Source organism: Lycium ferocissimum, chromosome 1 (assembly GCF_029784015.1).
Source record: "Lycium ferocissimum isolate CSIRO_LF1 chromosome 1, AGI_CSIRO_Lferr_CH_V1, whole genome shotgun sequence".
Lineage (NCBI taxonomy): Eukaryota > Viridiplantae > Streptophyta > Magnoliopsida > Solanales > Solanaceae > Lycium > Lycium ferocissimum.
In genome coordinates this window covers 29,181,892-29,201,928 of record NC_081342.1, presented here as the reverse complement: position 1 = coordinate 29,201,928, position 20,037 = coordinate 29,181,892, and the positions used below count along the sequence as shown (strand labels likewise).

General features: G+C 35.7%; 1 protein-coding gene across 2 annotated transcripts in view; it reads right to left on the bottom strand.

The window, feature by feature from the left end:
- Nucleotides 1-516: 516 nt before the first annotated feature.
- The window catches only part of LOC132053658 (uncharacterized), a 41,217-nt gene continuing 21,696 nt past the window's right edge, over nucleotides 517-20,037 (bottom strand). The window contains exons 2-12 of one of the 2 annotated variants that reach the window (XM_059445772.1): nucleotides 7,185-7,446; nucleotides 6,890-7,071; nucleotides 5,729-6,790; nucleotides 5,525-5,641; nucleotides 3,848-4,169; nucleotides 3,569-3,768; nucleotides 3,313-3,389; nucleotides 1,524-1,625; nucleotides 1,036-1,222; nucleotides 841-949; nucleotides 517-740 (exon numbers count right to left, since the gene is read on the bottom strand). In XM_059445772.1, the coding sequence (XP_059301755.1) occupies nucleotides 860-949; nucleotides 1,036-1,222; nucleotides 1,524-1,625; nucleotides 3,313-3,389; nucleotides 3,569-3,768; nucleotides 3,848-4,169; nucleotides 5,525-5,641; nucleotides 5,729-6,790; nucleotides 6,890-7,071; nucleotides 7,185-7,356 (2,511 nt within the window). In that variant the 5' untranslated portion in view covers nucleotides 7,357-7,446 and the 3' untranslated portion in view covers nucleotides 517-740; nucleotides 841-859. The other variant, XM_059445777.1, reaches the window with a different exon arrangement.

The following is a 20,037-nucleotide window of genomic DNA, read 5'->3' as shown; positions in this document are numbered from 1 at the left end:
GAAATTTTGAGGAAAACAGATATATGTATGCTAGTCTTAGAGAAATATAAATATGTATACCGCAAAAATCTGATAAAGAAATCTTGCTTCGAACAGTCTATTATATTTCTTTATATGAACACCAACGAAAAGGAACAGTGAGGTTTAAAAGCATCTCTACTTCTGAAGTAATGAAGTTAATATATTTTAGTTTGACAAAGAATAAGGGGGAAAAACTGGTTAAGTTAATACTCTAGTTAGTGGAGCGCCTCTAGGGAAATACCACTACGATAAAGAGCTTTTCCTGGAAAACAAAAGTTCAGAACTAGTGTTTTTGAGTCTTTTACTAGCTTGATTGGCGAAACTCTATCTCACATTACGAAGATAGATGTGGAGAATTTCTATTTTTGTACATATGCAAATAAAAAAACTAAAATGAGAAGTGACAAAAGACCATTATTACTGTCGCACTACAAGCACAAGAGTGAAGCTGGAATCTTCTCAAATATGGAAAGATCATTCTATGTTTCACCAAAACACCAAAACAGACTGCATCTAGCATATTGTATATCAGAACTTCAGTCAAGCGGCAAAAGCATGGAGTTACAGAGTCACACATGACAATAGCATTACTTGTGCACCAGTGTGCATATAACTAGTTCTATATACTAATCATTTACAGTTCTGGATCACCAATATGTGCAGTGAAGCCATTACCCTGTCATACTATATGACAATACATGTATCAGCACCAAAATGTTCTATATACTAATCATTTACAGTTCTGGATCACCAATATGTGCAGTGAAGCCATTACCCTGTCATACTATATGACAATACATGTATCAGCACCAAAATGTTAAGATGTTTTTCCCCAAACTCACAAGACGACGGCAGAGAAGAAACATCTCTTCCCTAAAGTCCTCGTGTCAGTCATCTTCCAACCATGGCCATCTTCATAGTATTCAATCTGCCATGAATTGCAAGTAACTTATGAGGCAAAGAATGGATAGATGTACTAAACCAAGGTGGAAGTAATAAATAAAAGCAATATACCGTATCTAGAATTTCCTCTTGATCGTTTACTCCGCCAATTACAAATATTTTTCCTCCTATCACAACTGCTCCAGAGTAACCCCTGGGACTGTTCATCTTCTCTCCCATCACCCATGAACCAAATCGTGGATCTAGTATCTCAACAGACGAAACCATGTTCTCTCCATCATAACCACCCAAGGCATATCTGCCAGAATAAATACGTCTGGTTATATCAATCTTCAAGCACAATGTATAAGCATGAAATCAGGACCTTCTAACCAGTAACAACAGGTAGTAGGGAAAATATATAACAAGATCAGGTAATAGTCACCACGCTCGATCCTACCGCTCATTACCTTAAACCTGCTATAGAAAAGCTCACAAGAAGGGAACAAAGTCACCGTGCACCCATCCAACAATCATTTAAGGATCAAGAAATACAGATAAAAGAGTTTGATGGTAAACTTAACATATCTAACAGAGGCTTCTAACAGAAATGGACTTACAACTTCTCATTATAGGCAACCAAAGAGTGGCATCCCCTCCGCGTTGTCATGCTTCCAGCTGTAGTCCATGTAGGTTCTCTCGGGTCAAATCTTTCAACAGATCTAAGTGTTGAACCAAATATCATAGTTAGACACAAATGCACTCCAAACAGAATCTTGACCAAAATAAGTGTCATTATTGGTAAAAGCACCATATGGTCATACATCCACACCCAATAAAACCGTGGTATGAGGCAACCAATGAAACCAAAAGGCTTCCCATATCTAACCTCTAGTAATTATCAAGAGGAGAGAGAAGCATTACCAGTTACCTCTTTTCTGTTAAGTGCAACCAGCTATTAAAGAAAACCACCACTTAAACTTTTGATATGCTAATTATATTCCATTATTGCTAATATATGTAGAGACTGATATACATCAAGACTATTTTTCGGTTAACCAGATACTTAAATTTATACAAACAGAAACACCTACAGGTTACTGAGAGCGCTAGGGCTCTCCAGAAGTTCAGTAGTGCCTTCCAGAATACTATGACAGGCCATAATTTGTCTTTCAAATGTAGTTCCTAAAATGTCCGCCTATACTGCTTCTGGCAAACACAGGAGGAACTACCAAAATCCAAACCCAATCATCAAGACTTTCTCCTCTGGAATTGTTTATTACAGAAGTAGAAATGTAACCGTATTGAACTCCAAAATTTCTGTTCTAACGAGTACTTTAGTCTAAAACTTTACTATGATATCAAAAGTAAGGCTTTCATGGACGTGTGTTGCTCCTGTTATGAGTTTTTAGTTTAGTTTTATTCAAACATTTCTATTCGTTCATTTCATGATATATCTGTGAATTGAACTTATCAAAATCAAAAGAAAGATGTCTATGTGACTTGAAACTTCTTATAGTGAAGATACTAGATTACTAGTAGCTTAGTGACTGTTGGTTCCTAGACAAAGACGCAATAACTCTTCAAAATGGCTTCAAATCAGCATGCAAAACAAAATCTCATGAACGGGGTTAACCTTCAAACTAAGAGCTGATAATACCATTTAGGGAAAATTGTGTGCCAAGCAGAGTATGTGACTTTTCCCAACATCTATGTATGCTTCACTATTTAGGTAATCACAGAGCACTTTTGGAATTAAGAGAGATGCAATGCTAGTTTTGTTAAAGTGTAATGATGCTATTTATTTTATACAGAGAATTGATATTCCTTTTTCTATTTTTTTTTTTTAATTTTTGGCATTTACTACAGATACAACCCAGCTTACCCAATCTAAAAAGAAGTATACAGACACACATATCTATACATATGTACGTATTTATAGTTATATATAGTATTCAATTCCTTGTCACAATGCGTGTTTGACAGTAACCTACATCACAATGTCTCCGCCGCCTGGCACGCCAAAGAGGTGATGCGAAGTCATGAACCATGAGTGTAAGAAGGATTGGCAAAAAGTACATGAAAAAAGTGAAATAAAAGACCTACCTTACTTGATCAGGCTAGGAAAGACTAAAAAGGATTTGACCAACACAATTACACCTTTGTACATAAGATAACAGGGTTGCCCATAAAACTGAGTTTCTAAAAGCTGGATGTATAAACACATGTAAGGACTTATCCCCAAAAAAAGAGGCATAGATGCTTGAGACAAGACACGGAACACAAGAAAGTGGATATGATTCGAAGCATGCAAGAAACGGCTAAATAAAATGAATTACAGGAAAATCATGGGAACCTGAGGCATAAGGAAGACAAAAGACAAAAGTTAGCAACGACACTAATTCTTACTTCATATAAGCCTTCCCATCATAACCACCAGCAACATATATAGCACCATTGATATTTACTGCTGCTGAAGCAAACCGCTGCAACATATGCAAACAACCCAGATCAGTTGAACTGAGCAAATTTCAGGATATATTGCTTCTAGCTTATCTAAGAAAAAGAAAACACTTTTCTCATTAACAGAGCAACATACTTGGCGATACCAACACGAAAATCAGTCATGTACAACACCATAAACTGTAAACAACTTGGATGATACCTTTTGCATCATTGACTGAGCAGAGATCCAATTTCCAATGTTCAAATCAAACATTTCCACCTCTGAGAAACACTGATCACCATTTCCACCGCCAAAAGCAAAAATTTTATCATTCAAAGAAGCTCCAGCTAAGCATCCCCTCTTCTCATTCATTGAAGGTTGTGGCGTCCATTGATTTCTCAACGGATTGTACGATTCAACTAGAAATGAGCAAATACTGTTAACACATTTTTTGGAAACAGACAAACGTAGAGGAAGAAACAATCTCGATTCTTATACCTGTATCCAACCACACATCATTATGTACCCCACCAAGTACAAAAACTTCGCCATTTAATTTCACTGCCATCGCATGAGACCTTGAAAATGCCATTGGGCTAAGTGTTTCCACACGATCATGCAAAGGAAAGTAGGAATCCAAGGATGGAAGCCATGAAGAACCATCAAATCCTCCCACAATGACCACAGAATCATGAATATCTTGCAGAAGTTGTCCTTGTGGTAGGCGTACTTCCTCAAGACTCTTTGAGGCATACAACAGCCCAGGTACCAACCTATTATGCATGTCCAACGGTTCTCGAAGTCCCAATTTGAAATGAACCTGTACATGTAACAAGCAAATAAACTTGATGAACTGAAAGCTCATACTCCCCTGTTTCAATTTATGTGTCTTACTTTTCTTTATAATCTGTTTCGAAAAGAATGCGGGTTTCTATATTTAGTACTTTTTTAATTCCAACATCTCACATGGCGTATTAAGACCACAAGATCTAAGGGTATTTTGGTACATTATACACATTTAGTTTAAGACCACAAGATTCAAAAATCTTCCTTATTTTTCTTAAACTCCGTTCTCAGTCAAACTAAGACGCATAAAATGAAACCGGGGGAATATAGTTCAAGGAATAAGAAGGCACCATTCACTATAACAGGTTTATATTCTGTTGGGCACGGAGAGGAACTCAGTAAACTACCTCACAGAACTATGTGCAAACACAAACATACAAATAGATAATTTTCGGCAGAGTTCACAACTTACCAACATAAGCACCAATGAAGAAGGCATTTCAATAGAATAGCAGAATAGACATAACTAGAGTAAACCATCAAAATTATTTGGAAGCCCTTTTAGATCTTCTGAAAACAGGCACTGCCTCTCTATAAGTATCAGATTTTAGTGCATAATTAACATGGTATTGGCTAGCTCAAAAGTGAAACCTCTCTAGCACCCTATAAATTATTGCAGCTGCCTCTCTATATAAACATTTTTAGGGAGACACAAAGCTCAATAATGCTTTGGTTTCAAACTTAATATCCACATCTCCTCTTGCACTGCCAAAATAATAACCATTTTCTTGAAGTATCAAAATATGCCATACTATATTAAAAACTCCATGTAAACCACATTACTCTTCATATTAAAATGTTTCCTATTCTATTACTAAAACCAAAAAGTAACATGTAGATCTATATGTAACCCTTACAAAATATCAAATGACACTCCATGCCCTTTTTTTGGGGAGAAGTACACTCCATGCCAATTTAACCGTCTAAATTGACATAGGACTATTTTTTTCTGAGAGGGCTCTTAAGAGGAGTTAAATTGCTTATTATCCATTGGGAACACGTCGAGTCACTTGTGTGTTTTAGGAATGAAATAGGAAAAAGTTGCATAAGAAGGGTAAAAGATCGCCTCCGGAAACAGTTTCCAGTTCAATATAAGAGAACGTCTTATACTGCAGATCTTAGGCTTAGTACTGAATTATAAATTAAGATCCAAAAGAATTACTAAATTAAGATCCAAAAGAATTATTCACTTATGAGAAAGGAGCAGATCCCCAACCAAAGATTTCATAGTTGAAGTCAGGTGCAAAACGGACTGTAGACAAGATATTTGAGCATAAAATGAACCAGCAACACAAAAAACATTAGGTCAGACAAAGTAGAAAATACCACCTCTTGCTCCAGAGACATGATTTTCAGGTCTTGTTCCAACTTGGATCTCTCTAGAAACATGATTTTTTGGTCTTGTTCCAACTTAGATCTCTTCAATCCCTCCACTTCTCCTATTAACTTCAAGGATAGTATACCATAATCTATTAGTAGCAGCAAAAGGGAGGAAAGTAACCAGACCGAAAAAAAAAGGACAATTCAGTTTACCTTAGCTACAACAGCTAAAAGATCAGAAGGGTTCACTTGTTTGAGCGTCTCGAGCACTTCAGAATTTCTATGCACTTCAGAATTTCTATCTTCAGAACCAACGTTAAAAGCAAAAGATCGGTGAGAAATATCTCTTTGACCTTCCTCCTTTAAGCCCATCAAACTTGGTGGTCCATCATCCAGCACTTCCACATTATCATTGTCAATGGAGGATTCTGCATGCTGACTTTCTCCATAGGATGACTCCCATTCAGTTTTCAGTTCATTGAGCTGCTGAAGATTCAACTCAGAAACAGTGACTTCAGAATGTTTATTCTTCTGTCCCGTGTATTGCCTTTCGAACAACTTGCTCTGCTCACTGAGGGAGATTGACTCATTCTGCACTGAAGAATAGACAAAGCTTGATGTTGATTCAACAGGTTCTTCATGTTCCACAAAGTCCCAAGCCTGATACACATGCCCATCTTTGTCAACAGAAGATGCAAAGCATGATTCCCAATCCATTCTATGTTTATCTGGGAGTGATGAACTAGGACTTGAAGATGAATTCAGCATTGGATCTGTCTTGCCCATGTCAGAAATTGAATCTGTCTTATCCATATCAGAAGCTGAAGATTTGAACAATGAACTCCACAACTTCTGTGAATTGGCCTTGGGTTCGATTACTGATGCACTAGTGCTTCCTAGCACAGAGGCATGTGACTTGCCATAATTTAGCTTCCCAGTGGTATCAGTACTGGCCAATCTAGAAGCATCTGCCCAACCAGCATGATCCAAGTGATCTGATCTTTCTTCTAGATTCCAGTCTTTCGTTTTATCAACTGCATCTATTGGCCCAGTCGTTGGTAGACTTTTGAAAGGATTATTCCACTTAGATGGATTTTGCAGGTTAACAGCATAGTCGAGGGCTGGCAAAGACAAAAACAAGTCAACCAATCTTTTGGTTTGGCTTCGATCCAGCTCAAACCAAAACAACAATGGTGCATAATAGTTCTCGCCAATGATTGAGGCAAACTGATCTTCAGTCAGGGGACGGCACAACCTTCGCACTCGGATCCTTACCTTTTCAAGATAGAGAGCACACTAGGGTAAGTAACTTGGAATTACTAATCAAACAGTAACAAGCTAGTACACGAAAACATGTATGAAGAATTCTTGTACCTGTGCTTCATATGGTGTACTTTCGTCTCCATCAGAAGTCCACCCATACGGGTTGATATTCAGCTGCCCAGGGCTAGTAGCCTCAAAGATGCCATGGAGCTTTCGATCACTATAGTTGAATAGGAATAGAGTTAAACCAATGTTGATATTCTTCACATATGAGAAATGCGGAGCTGGTAAACCTGTTCGACAAGATCAAGAGAAAAATAAAGGTCCACATCATCAAGTTGTTGTGCAATCTTCACCCGATAAAATAGTACAGAGACAAAAATCTGATATGAAATAGAAGACTAACCGAACAACTGTTTGAACATGCATTCCTTATATGTGAAATGCTTGCATCCAAAAATTACTGCTCCAAGGTCAGCCTTTCTCAGATTCCTAGCTGATACGCTACCATTAACTGTCGACACGTATTTGGATTTCTCCTTTAGCATGACCGTTTTTGTCTTTCTCCCAGCCCCCATTCTTTTATAAGATAAATGACCTGCCAGTCGAAGACCAATGATGTTGAAGTCTTGAATTGAAAGAGTTGGAAATCACAGTTCTCGTTGAACCTGCACATTGTGTTCAGTAGCAGTCAGTACTCAACAACAACCAAAAAAGACTAAGATCATACATGGAGTTCATTTCTGCCTCTATCATTAACTCTTGTCTTTTCAAGAATTAACTAAAAATATTGATGAGAAGAATGAATTAAGATTGATGCCAGCAGTGTAAGCCCACATGTATCAGCGAAGATAAGTATGTTAAAGCATTTGCATGCTATCACAGAGGATGGAATACTAGGTTCAATTAATTTTTTTGGGTAAAGACTAGGTTCAATTAATTTTTATGAGCATTAACAATGTTAAAGCATGACATGCAGGACATTTAGGGATGAAGTAACAGATATATATTTCTTATGAGCACAAAAGTGCTTCCTGTTAAGGGCATCTGGAAGATTACAAGTTTACGAACGGTGCGAATTTGAAATGCACACAAGTTTACGAACAGTGCGAATTTGAAATGCACGATGACTGCATCAACTTGTTTTTCTTTTTCTTTCTTTTGTCTCGTTGTGATAAGGTGATTGCATCAACTTCTTGTGATAGCAGTTAGGAAACTTTGTAGAAGGTCAGCTTTATAAATGTTAACTATGCTCTGAAGTAGAAGAGAAAAACAAGTAACATCAATAGTAACTAAGGTCGAGGTTCTATAATGTACTTCTATGTGTTTTAATGACCAAAATGAGTAAACAAAGATGTCCAGATAGTGAAAAAGAATTCTCAATCTAGGCATAAGTAGGACATGTCCTATCTTGACCTCATAAATTGAGAGGAAGAAGTAACCATAAGTGCATCATACGAACAAACACAGAGAGGACGAAGTAACAAGCAGAAGCATTTGTACGTAGAAAGAGCTAATAGGGGGACAATTGGAGAAGATGCAAGTACAATCCCATGGTAATTGTTGTTACCAAGGAAAGAATGTGGTAAAGAAAAGATATAACATGATGATAAAACCCTCTCCTGAAATATTTCAATTATCGATCACAAATTTATTGCTAGAGTTTTTGGACCCTATATGTATAATTTATTTGATCATGATACCAATGGAGAAGTTTTGAGGAATTTTGAACAGCTCTAGAAAAACAGAACAACGAACAATGTGCGATGGGCACCAACTTGATTCAGGAACAAAAAGGTAATAAAGGATAACGTAGTAAGGCAGAGTCTATATTCTACAACTACAAGTTAACGGGAGTGAGTTACATTGCTGAGAGCTTTTAGCTTTCCAGGGGTACTTATTTTTTTGCAATTATAGCTGGTCGTATTAATCTTAACCGCAATGATGTCATTCTAAGAATCAACTATGTGGCTTAATTGCGAAATTTGGCAAATAGCCCAAAGTTTATTTTTGGTTTTCAATTTCTGAAATCATCACGCATTCTCCAAAAAAGTCTCTTGGCCAGTCATGATTTTATAAACATGCACAACAGGCAATGACTTCACAAGACACCTATGGAAGCAAAACGTAGCTAAACTGCAATATGCAAATTAGAAAGATAAGTCAATAATGTACAGGTCTGTATCTTGCCGCAGCAGCATAGAATCGTCAGTAATATCCTATACATAAGACAAGTAAAAATGTTCTCCAATTTTCCCATGTTTGGTTGGTCAAAATATTTTGGAAAACATTTTCTCTAGGAAAAACAAGTTCCTTAAAAGTGAGGAAAATAACTTACCTAATAGAAGAAGGGAAAACAAGTTAATAAGCCGACGTTCTAAGTTATTGTCCTCCCACCCACCCATCCAATGCCCCCATCCCACCAACCATTAACCATCCCACCCCCACCCCCCCATCCCCCACCCCACCCCCACGGCCGCCACCCCTGAACCCCCACTCCCCATCCCACGCCAGTAGCGTTTTGCTAGATAACATATAAATGCTTTTGAGATAATATTTATTTTCTTACTTACCAAACAATAGAAAATAAGTAATAAATTCCTATGAAAACATTTTCCTTAGTAACAAACGCACCCCAGGTAAATACAAATTTAACTCGAACAAAACAGAAACAACACTGGCAAAACTAAGCGTAACTTAACTACCTAAATATTTACATTTGCATCGTACCTTGCAAATTTGCAATCACAAAATAAGAAAATGTATGTTGCAGCAGAAATAACTCCTACTAGAGCACAACTACTCGTTACCAAAAGAAACTAAAAACACCCATTCCCATTCGGCCATGAGAATTATTCACTTTTTCCCGGAAAACATTCACTTTATTTGAATATCAGCATTTGGCCATGAAAATTCTATATACAACTTATAGATAGGACCCGTTTGGCTATGAGAAATTTTCACTTTTTTCCAGAAAATTATTTAACTTTATTTGGAAATCAATGATTGGCCATGAAAATTCCAAATACAACCTGAAGTTGTATTTGGAATTTGAAAAACACCTAAAACCTTGTTTTCACTTTTTTTACTTTCAATACATTCAAACAACTAAATATTCTTTGCAAAAACTATAACCAAACACAACTCCAACTTCAAAATTCCAAATAAAGTGAAAAATATTTGATTTTCATGGCTAAAAGCCTACTTAAAGTTGTATTTGAAATTCGGAAAACACCTAAAACCCCGTTTTCACTTCAGTACATTCAAACAATTAAATATTATTTACAAAAACTATAACCAAACACAAACTCCATCTTCAAAAATTCCGAATAAAGTGAAAAAATATTCCAAATCAAATTTCACAAACAAAAAAAACGGTTTCTCTAGAAAATGAGACAGGTTTATAATGCCAAAAAATAACCAAAACTTTTAGGAAGAAAAACACCTATATTAGTCAATTAAAACCTTGCACTTCAAACAAAAACATAAAAAACGAAAATGAAAATAACACTGTAAAAAAAAAAAAAAAAAAAACTCCAACACAAAATGAAAACGAAACATAGTGTTAAAACACTCTTCGCTTCAACAACATTACCAAAAAGTGAAAATACATTAGCACTCAAACAATATGCTTCATACATAGTAAAATACAACACATTTTCGAAGACGATCACGTCTTAAGCACTAATATATCTGCAAATATGCACATTATCGGTTAATAAAAAAGCATAAACACTGATCATTAAGCGTGAAGCTTAACAAAAAATATCACCTTTTTCAACTGAGAATAGAAGAGAAGGATGATAAGTGTTGAGTGATGACCATATATTTATTTATATATAAAGAGAAATTGTTGTTAAGGAGTAAAAACACTTTTAAAACATTTTAGAAATTACTAGAATAGTATATATGTTATAATGCTCTACAATTTTCAGAAAAGAAAGGCAGAGTGAAGAGCAGACACCGAAAAGACGAGGATTTAAATTCCATTTATTTTAAGGTGCCGTTTTGGCCATAAAAATTATTCACTTTTTTCTGAATTTCTTTTTTTACTTTTGGGCGTTTGATCATAAATATTCTGAATACAGCTTGAAGTTGTATTTCGAAATATCAAAAACTCAAAAAATTTATTTTTCAAAAAGGTTTCACTTTTTTACAACTACATTTCACAAAAAACTATAATTTCAAAAATTATGGCCAAACACAACTCCAACTCCAACTTCAAAAATTCCAAAAAAAAAAATAAGTGAATTTGTTTTTGATATTTATGGCCAAACGGCACCTAAAAGTTTCTTTTCTCTGTCGCTTTATTTAGATTAAAAAAAAGAAAAAAAATGGCACTTTAGAATCAGGAAAGCATTATTTATTCTTATATCCTTTAAATATTTTTAACTGTTAATTATTGTGATTTATAATATTACATATGTAAATTATTTTTCAAAAACTTAAAGATAGTTGTCAGAATATACGGTCAAAATAAAGAAGTTTGATTTTCGAAATTCGAATTGTATCATATAAATTGGGATAGAGAAAAGAGTTGTTTTTCATTCCTTCCTCATTATTTTTAGAAGGTAAAAAGTCATTATTAATTGTTCATTAAAAAGATTAAGTAATTTGATCAAATATTTTAATAACTTTTAACCAAATTAACAAGTTTTACTATAAAATATCAAACATCTTTGCTAGTCCTAGTTTGTATTTGCTATAAAAAGCTACTTATAATTGATATTTCAACCTTTACATTGTGGATCGTCAAATGCATTCCATTATACGCATGAAAGGCTGCCATGCGTCTATAATAAGTCCATTACGTGCCAACTCACAAGTTTACTAATTAAGGTGGCGAGCCTAAATGCAATTGTGCGAATTGACCGAGTTACCCTCAGAAATCCTTGTAGGACGGTACTTTTCGGGGCTGTTTGGAAAGCCACTCAAGTTATTGGAATTGAAGATTTTATACAGTTTGACATGTTTGTTTGACCAAGTAATTATATAGTTAGGTTAAAATTGAGTGTCTTTACACTCTCCAATTCTCCAAGGGGGTTGAGAATTGAGTGTAATTACACCCTATAATTACAGGATTACTTTTTAGTTTCTTTCTTTTTGTTTTATTTTAATTTCTTTTTAATTTCTATTATTTTTATTTTTTAAAATATATTTTTGTTTTTATATTATTTATCTTTCATTTCCTTTCTTCTCATTCCCAACTTTTATTTCTTGTGGTTCCATATACTTGCTCGTATTTTTTTAGTTTATTCATTTAGCATAACCGTGCTATTATTCTAATTTTTGAAACTACACCTCTTAATATTAGAAAGAATGAGTCGTTAACAAACTTGACATATAATGAATGACATTATTAAAGTATAATTTCGTTGTGAATGAGGCTATAAACTTATATTTTCCCTTTCTTTTGAATTATTTACTTAATTTACGTTGGAACTTACTTATGTAATATTGGAATTTCACATACGAGTATTATGTTAAACTTTTTCTTACGGATTTTGAATTTAGGTTATATTTTCGATTTTAAGTTATTTGTTTTAGTACTATTGACTTATTATTTCAAATTGCATGCTGTTTATTTTTCACATATAGTTAATGGATTTTTTTTTTTGGTCAAACATTTGAATAATATTATGACATTATATTTATAAATATTTTTTTTGTCAAACATCCAATCCATGACGTTCTCTAAAAAAAAGTCTGCTTTTAAATTTTATAATTAATTAAAATTAAAATATTATTAATTTGAAAAAATATATCAATTTTTTTTTTTACAATATTAGTTACAAATGATTATTAATTCATATATTTTCAAGAAACGTTGTGTTATTAAATAACTAATTCAATATCATTTATAAACACACACATTTTTAAATAATAATTTTAAGTGTTTTATAATTAAATTTTATTTTTAAATTAAACTAATTGTGTAATTACACTTGTGCAACCAAACAACACGCTTATAATTACACTGTATTTACATTATGAGAAACAAATATGTCTTTGTAATTACTAGGCTGTGTAATTACTACCCTAATAATTACACCAATTCCAATTACCAGGTGGCTTTCCAAACAGACCCTTCCTTTTTTTTTTTTTTTTGGGTCCTTTTTATAGGTCGTTTAGGTTTCAACATTTGGTCATCTGCTACTGTTTTTTGCTTTTTACATGTTGAATTTGTTTTACTGTTTTTGGAATGAGTACAGAGGCGTGGTAGGGAATACTGCAATGGATGTGATGGGTTGTGACTGGTGGGTGGTTAAATTCAAAATTTTGTTTCTATATAAGTAATGGAACTACTAAAGGAAAAAATGTTGTGTTTTGTTCTTTCGAGAAATTAGTCCTAATAATACAAGAAATAAATAGTGAAGAGAAATAAGTAAATAACTCCGAGCCAAGGCCCAATTTTCACTGTTGCCGCGATCTGCTTCTTCGACTTGGGCTTGAGGAAATATTCGAATCTTAGGCCCATATCCTCTCTTTGTTGGGCTTCGTTTGATATGAGAGGTGGGCTGTGTGCTAAAGACTCGATCTAATGGGATGTTGAGCTAAAAGCCCAACGAAATAATGCGATGGAGGGACAATTTTTTGCGCGGATTCCCTTCAAAGGCACTGGCCTTTAATTTTTACCCGTCAAATTGCTGGTCTTTAATTTTTGTCTTTCGCTTGAAAAGGTGGTCGAAAATACCCAGGGGTTTTGAGTTCGAAACCCCACTCAATAAAAAAAAAAAAATCGCAACGTAAGGTTTTGCCAAAAAGTCTGCCTTATGCGGCAAAGTTTGCCTTAAGGCATAACTAAAGTCCGCCTTATCCGGCAGACGTTGCCTTATATGTAATCTACGATTTTGTTGAGCTTATTCCCTAAAGGTTGAAGTTTTAAACATGTCTTCTTGTTGAATTAGTTTTCTTCAATTTGAAACTTAATAAGAGATTAAATAAGGCTTTTAAATGGATTTATGACTGTGAAATACCTCTTTTATTTAAAAGGTGGCTTGAGAATCATTTCAGTTAATAAGTCATGATTGATGATTCATATAATATAGCATGACTTGTGAGTGTTTGTGGTTGGGCCTGTTTCGGCAAGCTGTGTTAATCTAGAGGACGATTACCCATTATGGATCCTAATATATTGCTTTTGAGCATTGTTGTATTAGTCCAGAGGATTAACCTCCATGGAAAAATAGTCCCGGTGTATCTATTGTTGTGCTAGTCCAGTGGCTGATTAGCCTCAATGGGATAGTAACTCCGGTATCGACTGATTCTTCACCCATGAGTTATCATGTGTTGATTCTTTGGTTGCTTATGAGTTGGCTTGATGATTTTGGGTTTGTAAGTGAAAAATCTTGACAGAATTTGAAAAAGCAAGTGACAAGTCGAAGGCAATAAAATATGAAAACTTATAATATGGTAAACGGTATAATGAGTTGAATTTGATATATTTCTTTGTTATTGGTCTTCACTTATGATTCTTACTAAGTTTGATGATTTACTCTACCTCTGGATTTTGAACTACTTTCATTGATATCGCTTACTGAATTTACTATCTAATTTTGATCTGTCAATTATTGCTCCTTAGACACTCACTGAGTACCCTATTCTTTGTGGTGTGTCAGGTAATGTAGAAGAGCAGATTCGTGACGTGCATACGGAATAGGTAAACTTACTGCTTTCCGGACTTATTGGTGAGCCCGTATATTTGATCGTGGGATACCTCTCTATCTTAGTTATTTCTTTCAGTTTCCGGGCTGCGTCCCCAAGTTAGACTATCCATTTATGCTTCTTAGAAGCTCTATATATAGATGTTATTAATGTGGGTAGTTGATGAAGTCATCGTTTAACTCATTGGGCATTTTGCCACGTTTTATGATTATTTATCTATATTAAACTTTCGCTGATATTTTATAAGTGTGTGCATGTTTTCTTTTAGCCTTTAGTGACTTGTTGATATGATATTGGAAAGCTCAATGTTGATAAACACTCGATTTGGAGGGGGGGGGGGGGAATTCGTGGAGGTTATGGACCCTCTTGAGCATTCAAGGGAGATCAAGTGCACATCTTCAAGCTATACACTTCTTGATCATGAAGATGGATCTCTTGAAGATGATGGAGGGTTAAAATGTGACGGCCTTCAAAATATGTGAGGTAGCTTAGATGGAAGAGTCCAAGAACGCTACATTTGAAGAAGAGTTTATCCTTTATATTGGCTAGATCTTAAATGTGGCTAGTTGTTGCAAATGCCAACTGTGGATAGTAATTCAATAATTAAGGCTAGAACATGTAAAGGCAAAAACAATAAATATTTGTCTTAGTCCATTTTCATTAGTCAGTTTTGAGATTGATGAAATTCTTATCAGTGTCGTTTCTCCCTTATGGAGCTAGGGTTAATGCTTAGTCATTGGTGGGTGGATTCCCTTGTCTCTTAGCTTAGAACCTCTCTTGATAATCTTGGATTAGATTTTCATGTGTGAGTTCAAGTCTTTCTTCTTTCTTGGGTTGATTCATATATTTGTTTCTTGATTGATAGATGTTGTTAACCAATCCAATGTCGATTAATCACAACACTTAGTTGATTAAATCCTTTCTTTCTTCTATCTCATCTTTATATTTCTCTTTATCTTTAATTTTGCATATTTGATTGTTGTTTTCTACTTTCTTAACTATGATTGTATCATTTGGTATCAGAGCTTAGGCTAAAGATTTGTTCCAAAAATTCTTAGACCTTAGCTTGTTTCAATTTGAAAAAAAAAATTAAAAAAAGGAAAATTTTGAAAAATCTCAAAAAAAAAATCGTGTTGTTGTGATTTGTGTTAATTGGTTGATAGATTCGAGCTCCTTGTGGCTGAATCTATCAATGCCCAAAGTTTCAAGTGATTTGGAAGAGTTTTGGTCAAGTTCACCATTGATGACCTTTAAGGTTTACAGAACAAGCAAGTGGGTTTGTTGAAATTCAAGATTGATTGATTCTGATTTAGAGTGGACTCTATTCTCTACGTTGAGGGGAAGCTAGATCTGAAAGTTGGAGTCAATTAGAGTTATTGAAGGACACACGCAATTTTTGTTGTTCTTTATTGTTCTTCATGCTCTTAGTGAAGAAGAAGGCCAAAACTAGAGTTTAATCCAAAAGACAAGTGAAAAATTGGAAGAGTAATTTTTTGGGTACGGAAAGAGGGAAATTTGAGTGGGACACATGGCTCACCCACGTAGCTGGCCTCACCCACACAGCCACCCACACATCTGAGGAGAAGAAAAAATAAAGCTGGAATCACCCACGTGAGCTACTTGGCCACGTAACTCACCCACACAGTCACCCACGCATATGAGGAAAATAAAAAATAGGTTGTGCAATCACCCACGTGAGCTACGTGGCCACGTAACTGAATGTGAGGGGTATTTTGGCACTTTATTTTTGGATGGCTTTAACTTCATTTGTTTGATCTCCCAAACTGATTGACATTTGTAATTGTCCTTACATTGTTGTTAGTTAGTTCTTGTGTCCGTATTTCTTCCATGCTAATTCTTTTTGTGCTTTCTCATTTAATTCATTGTGAATTGTTTGATTCTTATCCATTAATTTTACTATTCTATTTCTTGCATAAACTCCATTCCAAACTGATACATGGTGCTATCTTAGAAATTATCCAAGTTGGCGGTTCACGAGTTTAGGGATACTCCTAGAGTTGTAAAAGGTAAAAAGGTGAGCACATTTGAGTGGTGCTAGCCAAGCACAAATGAGTACAAGGACGAGTGTGGGTGAGGAATTTTTATTACTAACATTGGTTGCTCGTTTTGTAGGTACACATATAGGAGACATAAGGAAAGAGGTTATTGTCACGACCCGTACTACGGGCCGCGACGGGTATCCGGGGCTAACCACCGAACACCTCTCACTTTCTTTGTATCGCTATCATTCATACTATATGCTCATGTTCATATAAGAAAAAGCGCCATTTTTCCGTAATGCACTTGCTTTTATAAACATAGGCCCTTCGCTATCAAAATAATAATATACATGCACACACACAAAAGCCATGGGACCGACTACCCACACTGCGTATCTACGAGCCTCTACTAGAACACCGAACATATGGACGGACAGACCCCGCCGTGCCCAAAATACATGTACACAAAATAATGTCTCAAAATAGCACCTCGGAATAAGGGAGGGCTTCCGTAACTCGTCGCTAACTACGTGTGTCCGCACCGTTTCCTTGTCTGTGGGCGTGAAACATAGCGTCCCAAAGAAACGGACGTCGGTATTTAATATTGTACCGAGTATGTAAAGCATAAGCGAAAGATGGAGAAACATAACGGTAATACATGAAATGACATAAGATGGAAGACCTTAACATTCTCTTCATAGTACTTACCTGTTTTCCGTAGGGACGTTCCATGTTCTATTTCGTGCTCGTATACATAAACGCATACCTTTTTCTTACTTACCTTTCATATCTACTCACTTGTCATACTCATGCTCGTATCACGTGCTTTGCACATACCTAGCCCTTACTCGGCACTTACATGGTATTAGCATATCCGTACTCTAATCGTCATATACATAGCATACTCGTGCTCGTAAAGATGTCATATGCTTACCTCGTTCGTACTCACATGAACGTGATGTATATGGCATAATCATACATATAACCTAATTACAATAATGGAAATATCATACATGTATCATACTCGTATTCATATAGGTCGGTATCGTTCATACTCGGCCCTCTCGGCTCGATAGGCTTGATGGTATACGTACTCGGCCCTCTTGGGCTCGATGAGCTTAATAGTATCCGTACTCGGCCCTCATAGGCTCGATGCACTTGGTAGTATTCGTACTCGGCCCTTCTGGGCTCGATACATACATATGTACATATACATCACGTAGGGGTATCATGCCCTTAACATAGCTAGTCATCATCCTGCATTCATCATAACACATGCATAAACTTATCATCTTGTCGCATTTATTTATACACATTTTATCATTATCCGTATTCGGCCTCATAGGCTCGACAAAGATATCGTATTCGGCCACGAGGGCTCGACCACATCACATATATCTCATATCGTACATGCATTAGAGGTTCATTACTATTTCTCGTTTCATAGTCATGTTGTGGCTTTGTTTTACTCTAGCGTTATCATATGCTTATCATAATTCATCATAGTACGCTTATCATCATATGCTTATCATAATTCATCATAGTACGCTTATCATCATATCATATATACATAACTGTAATAACTGCCCGACCATATAGGTGCGGTGTAATAATCAATATCATTAGCATCATCAATAGCCTGCGTCCAGGATATTATCTCATGCCGCCCACTAAGTGTGTACGCCCATGCCATTTATTATGGTGTGTATAATTGCCCGCCTTGGCGACCGCCGACCATATAGGCGCGGTGTGATATCATCATATACTCATTACATCATGCTTATCATAACATGCTTATCATAGTATGTTATCATAACTCATCATGGTATGCTTGACATCATATACTTATCACAATACATGCATAGGGACTCTTAGCTATTCATACTTTATCGGGGTGACGTAAGGTCGTGGACCCCGATGTCATTATGAGCATTCTTACGTATTCGCCTCACCTTGAAGGAACAAGCATAAGGTGAGTGTGCACAATGATCAATATCATTAAATTACATAAATGTCATCATTAGTTTCTTAGAGGCATCATATCATAGGCTATAGCATTTCTAGACTTTAGCTTGCTATCATCATTTTCGTATTCATCTTATTTTTCTTATCTCGTATAGCTATTCATGAGAGAGGATTCTTAACTTTCTTGGAGATAGAACATTCATAGTAAAAGAGGAATTCATGCCATAGGACTCATGCCTCAGGAAGAAAAGGATTTGCCTCACATACCTTAGCCGTTTAGCTACTCTATTGCTGGCTCGTCCTCCTTCAACGCTTGCGTCTTTACCTTCAAGAGGGTTCGTATCGTCATTAGCTAATCAATCGCGAAAGCATACTTACTAAAGCTATAGAAATTCGGACAGCATCTCCTTTGTTTATACTACTTTCCGTCATATTCTATATCAACTCCCAACATTCATAATAATCATCACAACATCGTTAACAACAATCGTCATTCATTCATCTTATTTGCATTTCATAATCTCACTTCAATTTCCCATAATGATGACTAAAAATCCATCGTCGTATTCTTTCGTATCAAATGCTCATTTCATGTTCTATAGGTCATTTATAACATATTTATATCCTCAACATATTCATTTCCACGATTCAATCCACTACTAATCACTAATGGCATTATTCATCCATTTAATGACCCATTTGTTGTACTCTTCTACAATCCATGAATCTTAACTCAATAATACTTCAAATAGCATGTAAAGTTCATGAAACTTACCTTAAATGATAGAGGAATAAGCTTGGAGTGGTGATTCACCCTTAGCACCAAAACCCTAGTTTAACTCTCTTGGGATTTCTTGACTGGGAAGACTTTTAATGGGTTTCCTTTACTTGATTCTCTTGATTTCTTGTTATTGATCCTTGATTTCTAGGGATTTCTCATGGATGAAATGTTTGGAACTCTCTAGGGGTCTCTTGAAGAAGAATGAAATGAAATGAGCTTAAGTCCCTTTTAAAAACCCCAAAATCTGATCTTTAATGAATTATTGTCGGGATGAACAGTGGTCGTAAAGCACCCTATACGGACCGTATTCCGGTTTACGGTCCGTCCTCCATGCACGTATTTAAGCTTAAGAAAAAACGAAAGTTTGGTTGAGGAATGTGGCAGTTTACGGTCCGGTTTACGGGCCGTATACTAGTTTACGGGACGTATAGTGTGGTCGTATTTAAGCATATCAAAACGAGAAAGGTATCTAGAAATCATGGCAGTTTACGACCCAATTTACGGGCCGTATTTCGATTTACGGTCCGTCTTCCAGTTTACGTCCAACTGGCCAAAATGCAATTCTGCAACTTTTCACTGTACGCCCACGGGGAAATTTCCGAGGTGTAACAGTTATAAGGAATCATGTCGTCCATATCTTTAGATCCTTATGATGACGACATGGAAGGCTATGACCATGACGATGGATATTATGGAGTCAATGATGGCCAATATGATCATGAACAATACCGTGGTGGGAACTACTACTTCGGAGATGAATATTAGGCCAATGGTTCTCATGGATCTCATGATGAAGATGGAGGAGTAGAAGAACCTTGTGATGATGTCTATGGCGGCGATGGAGGTTC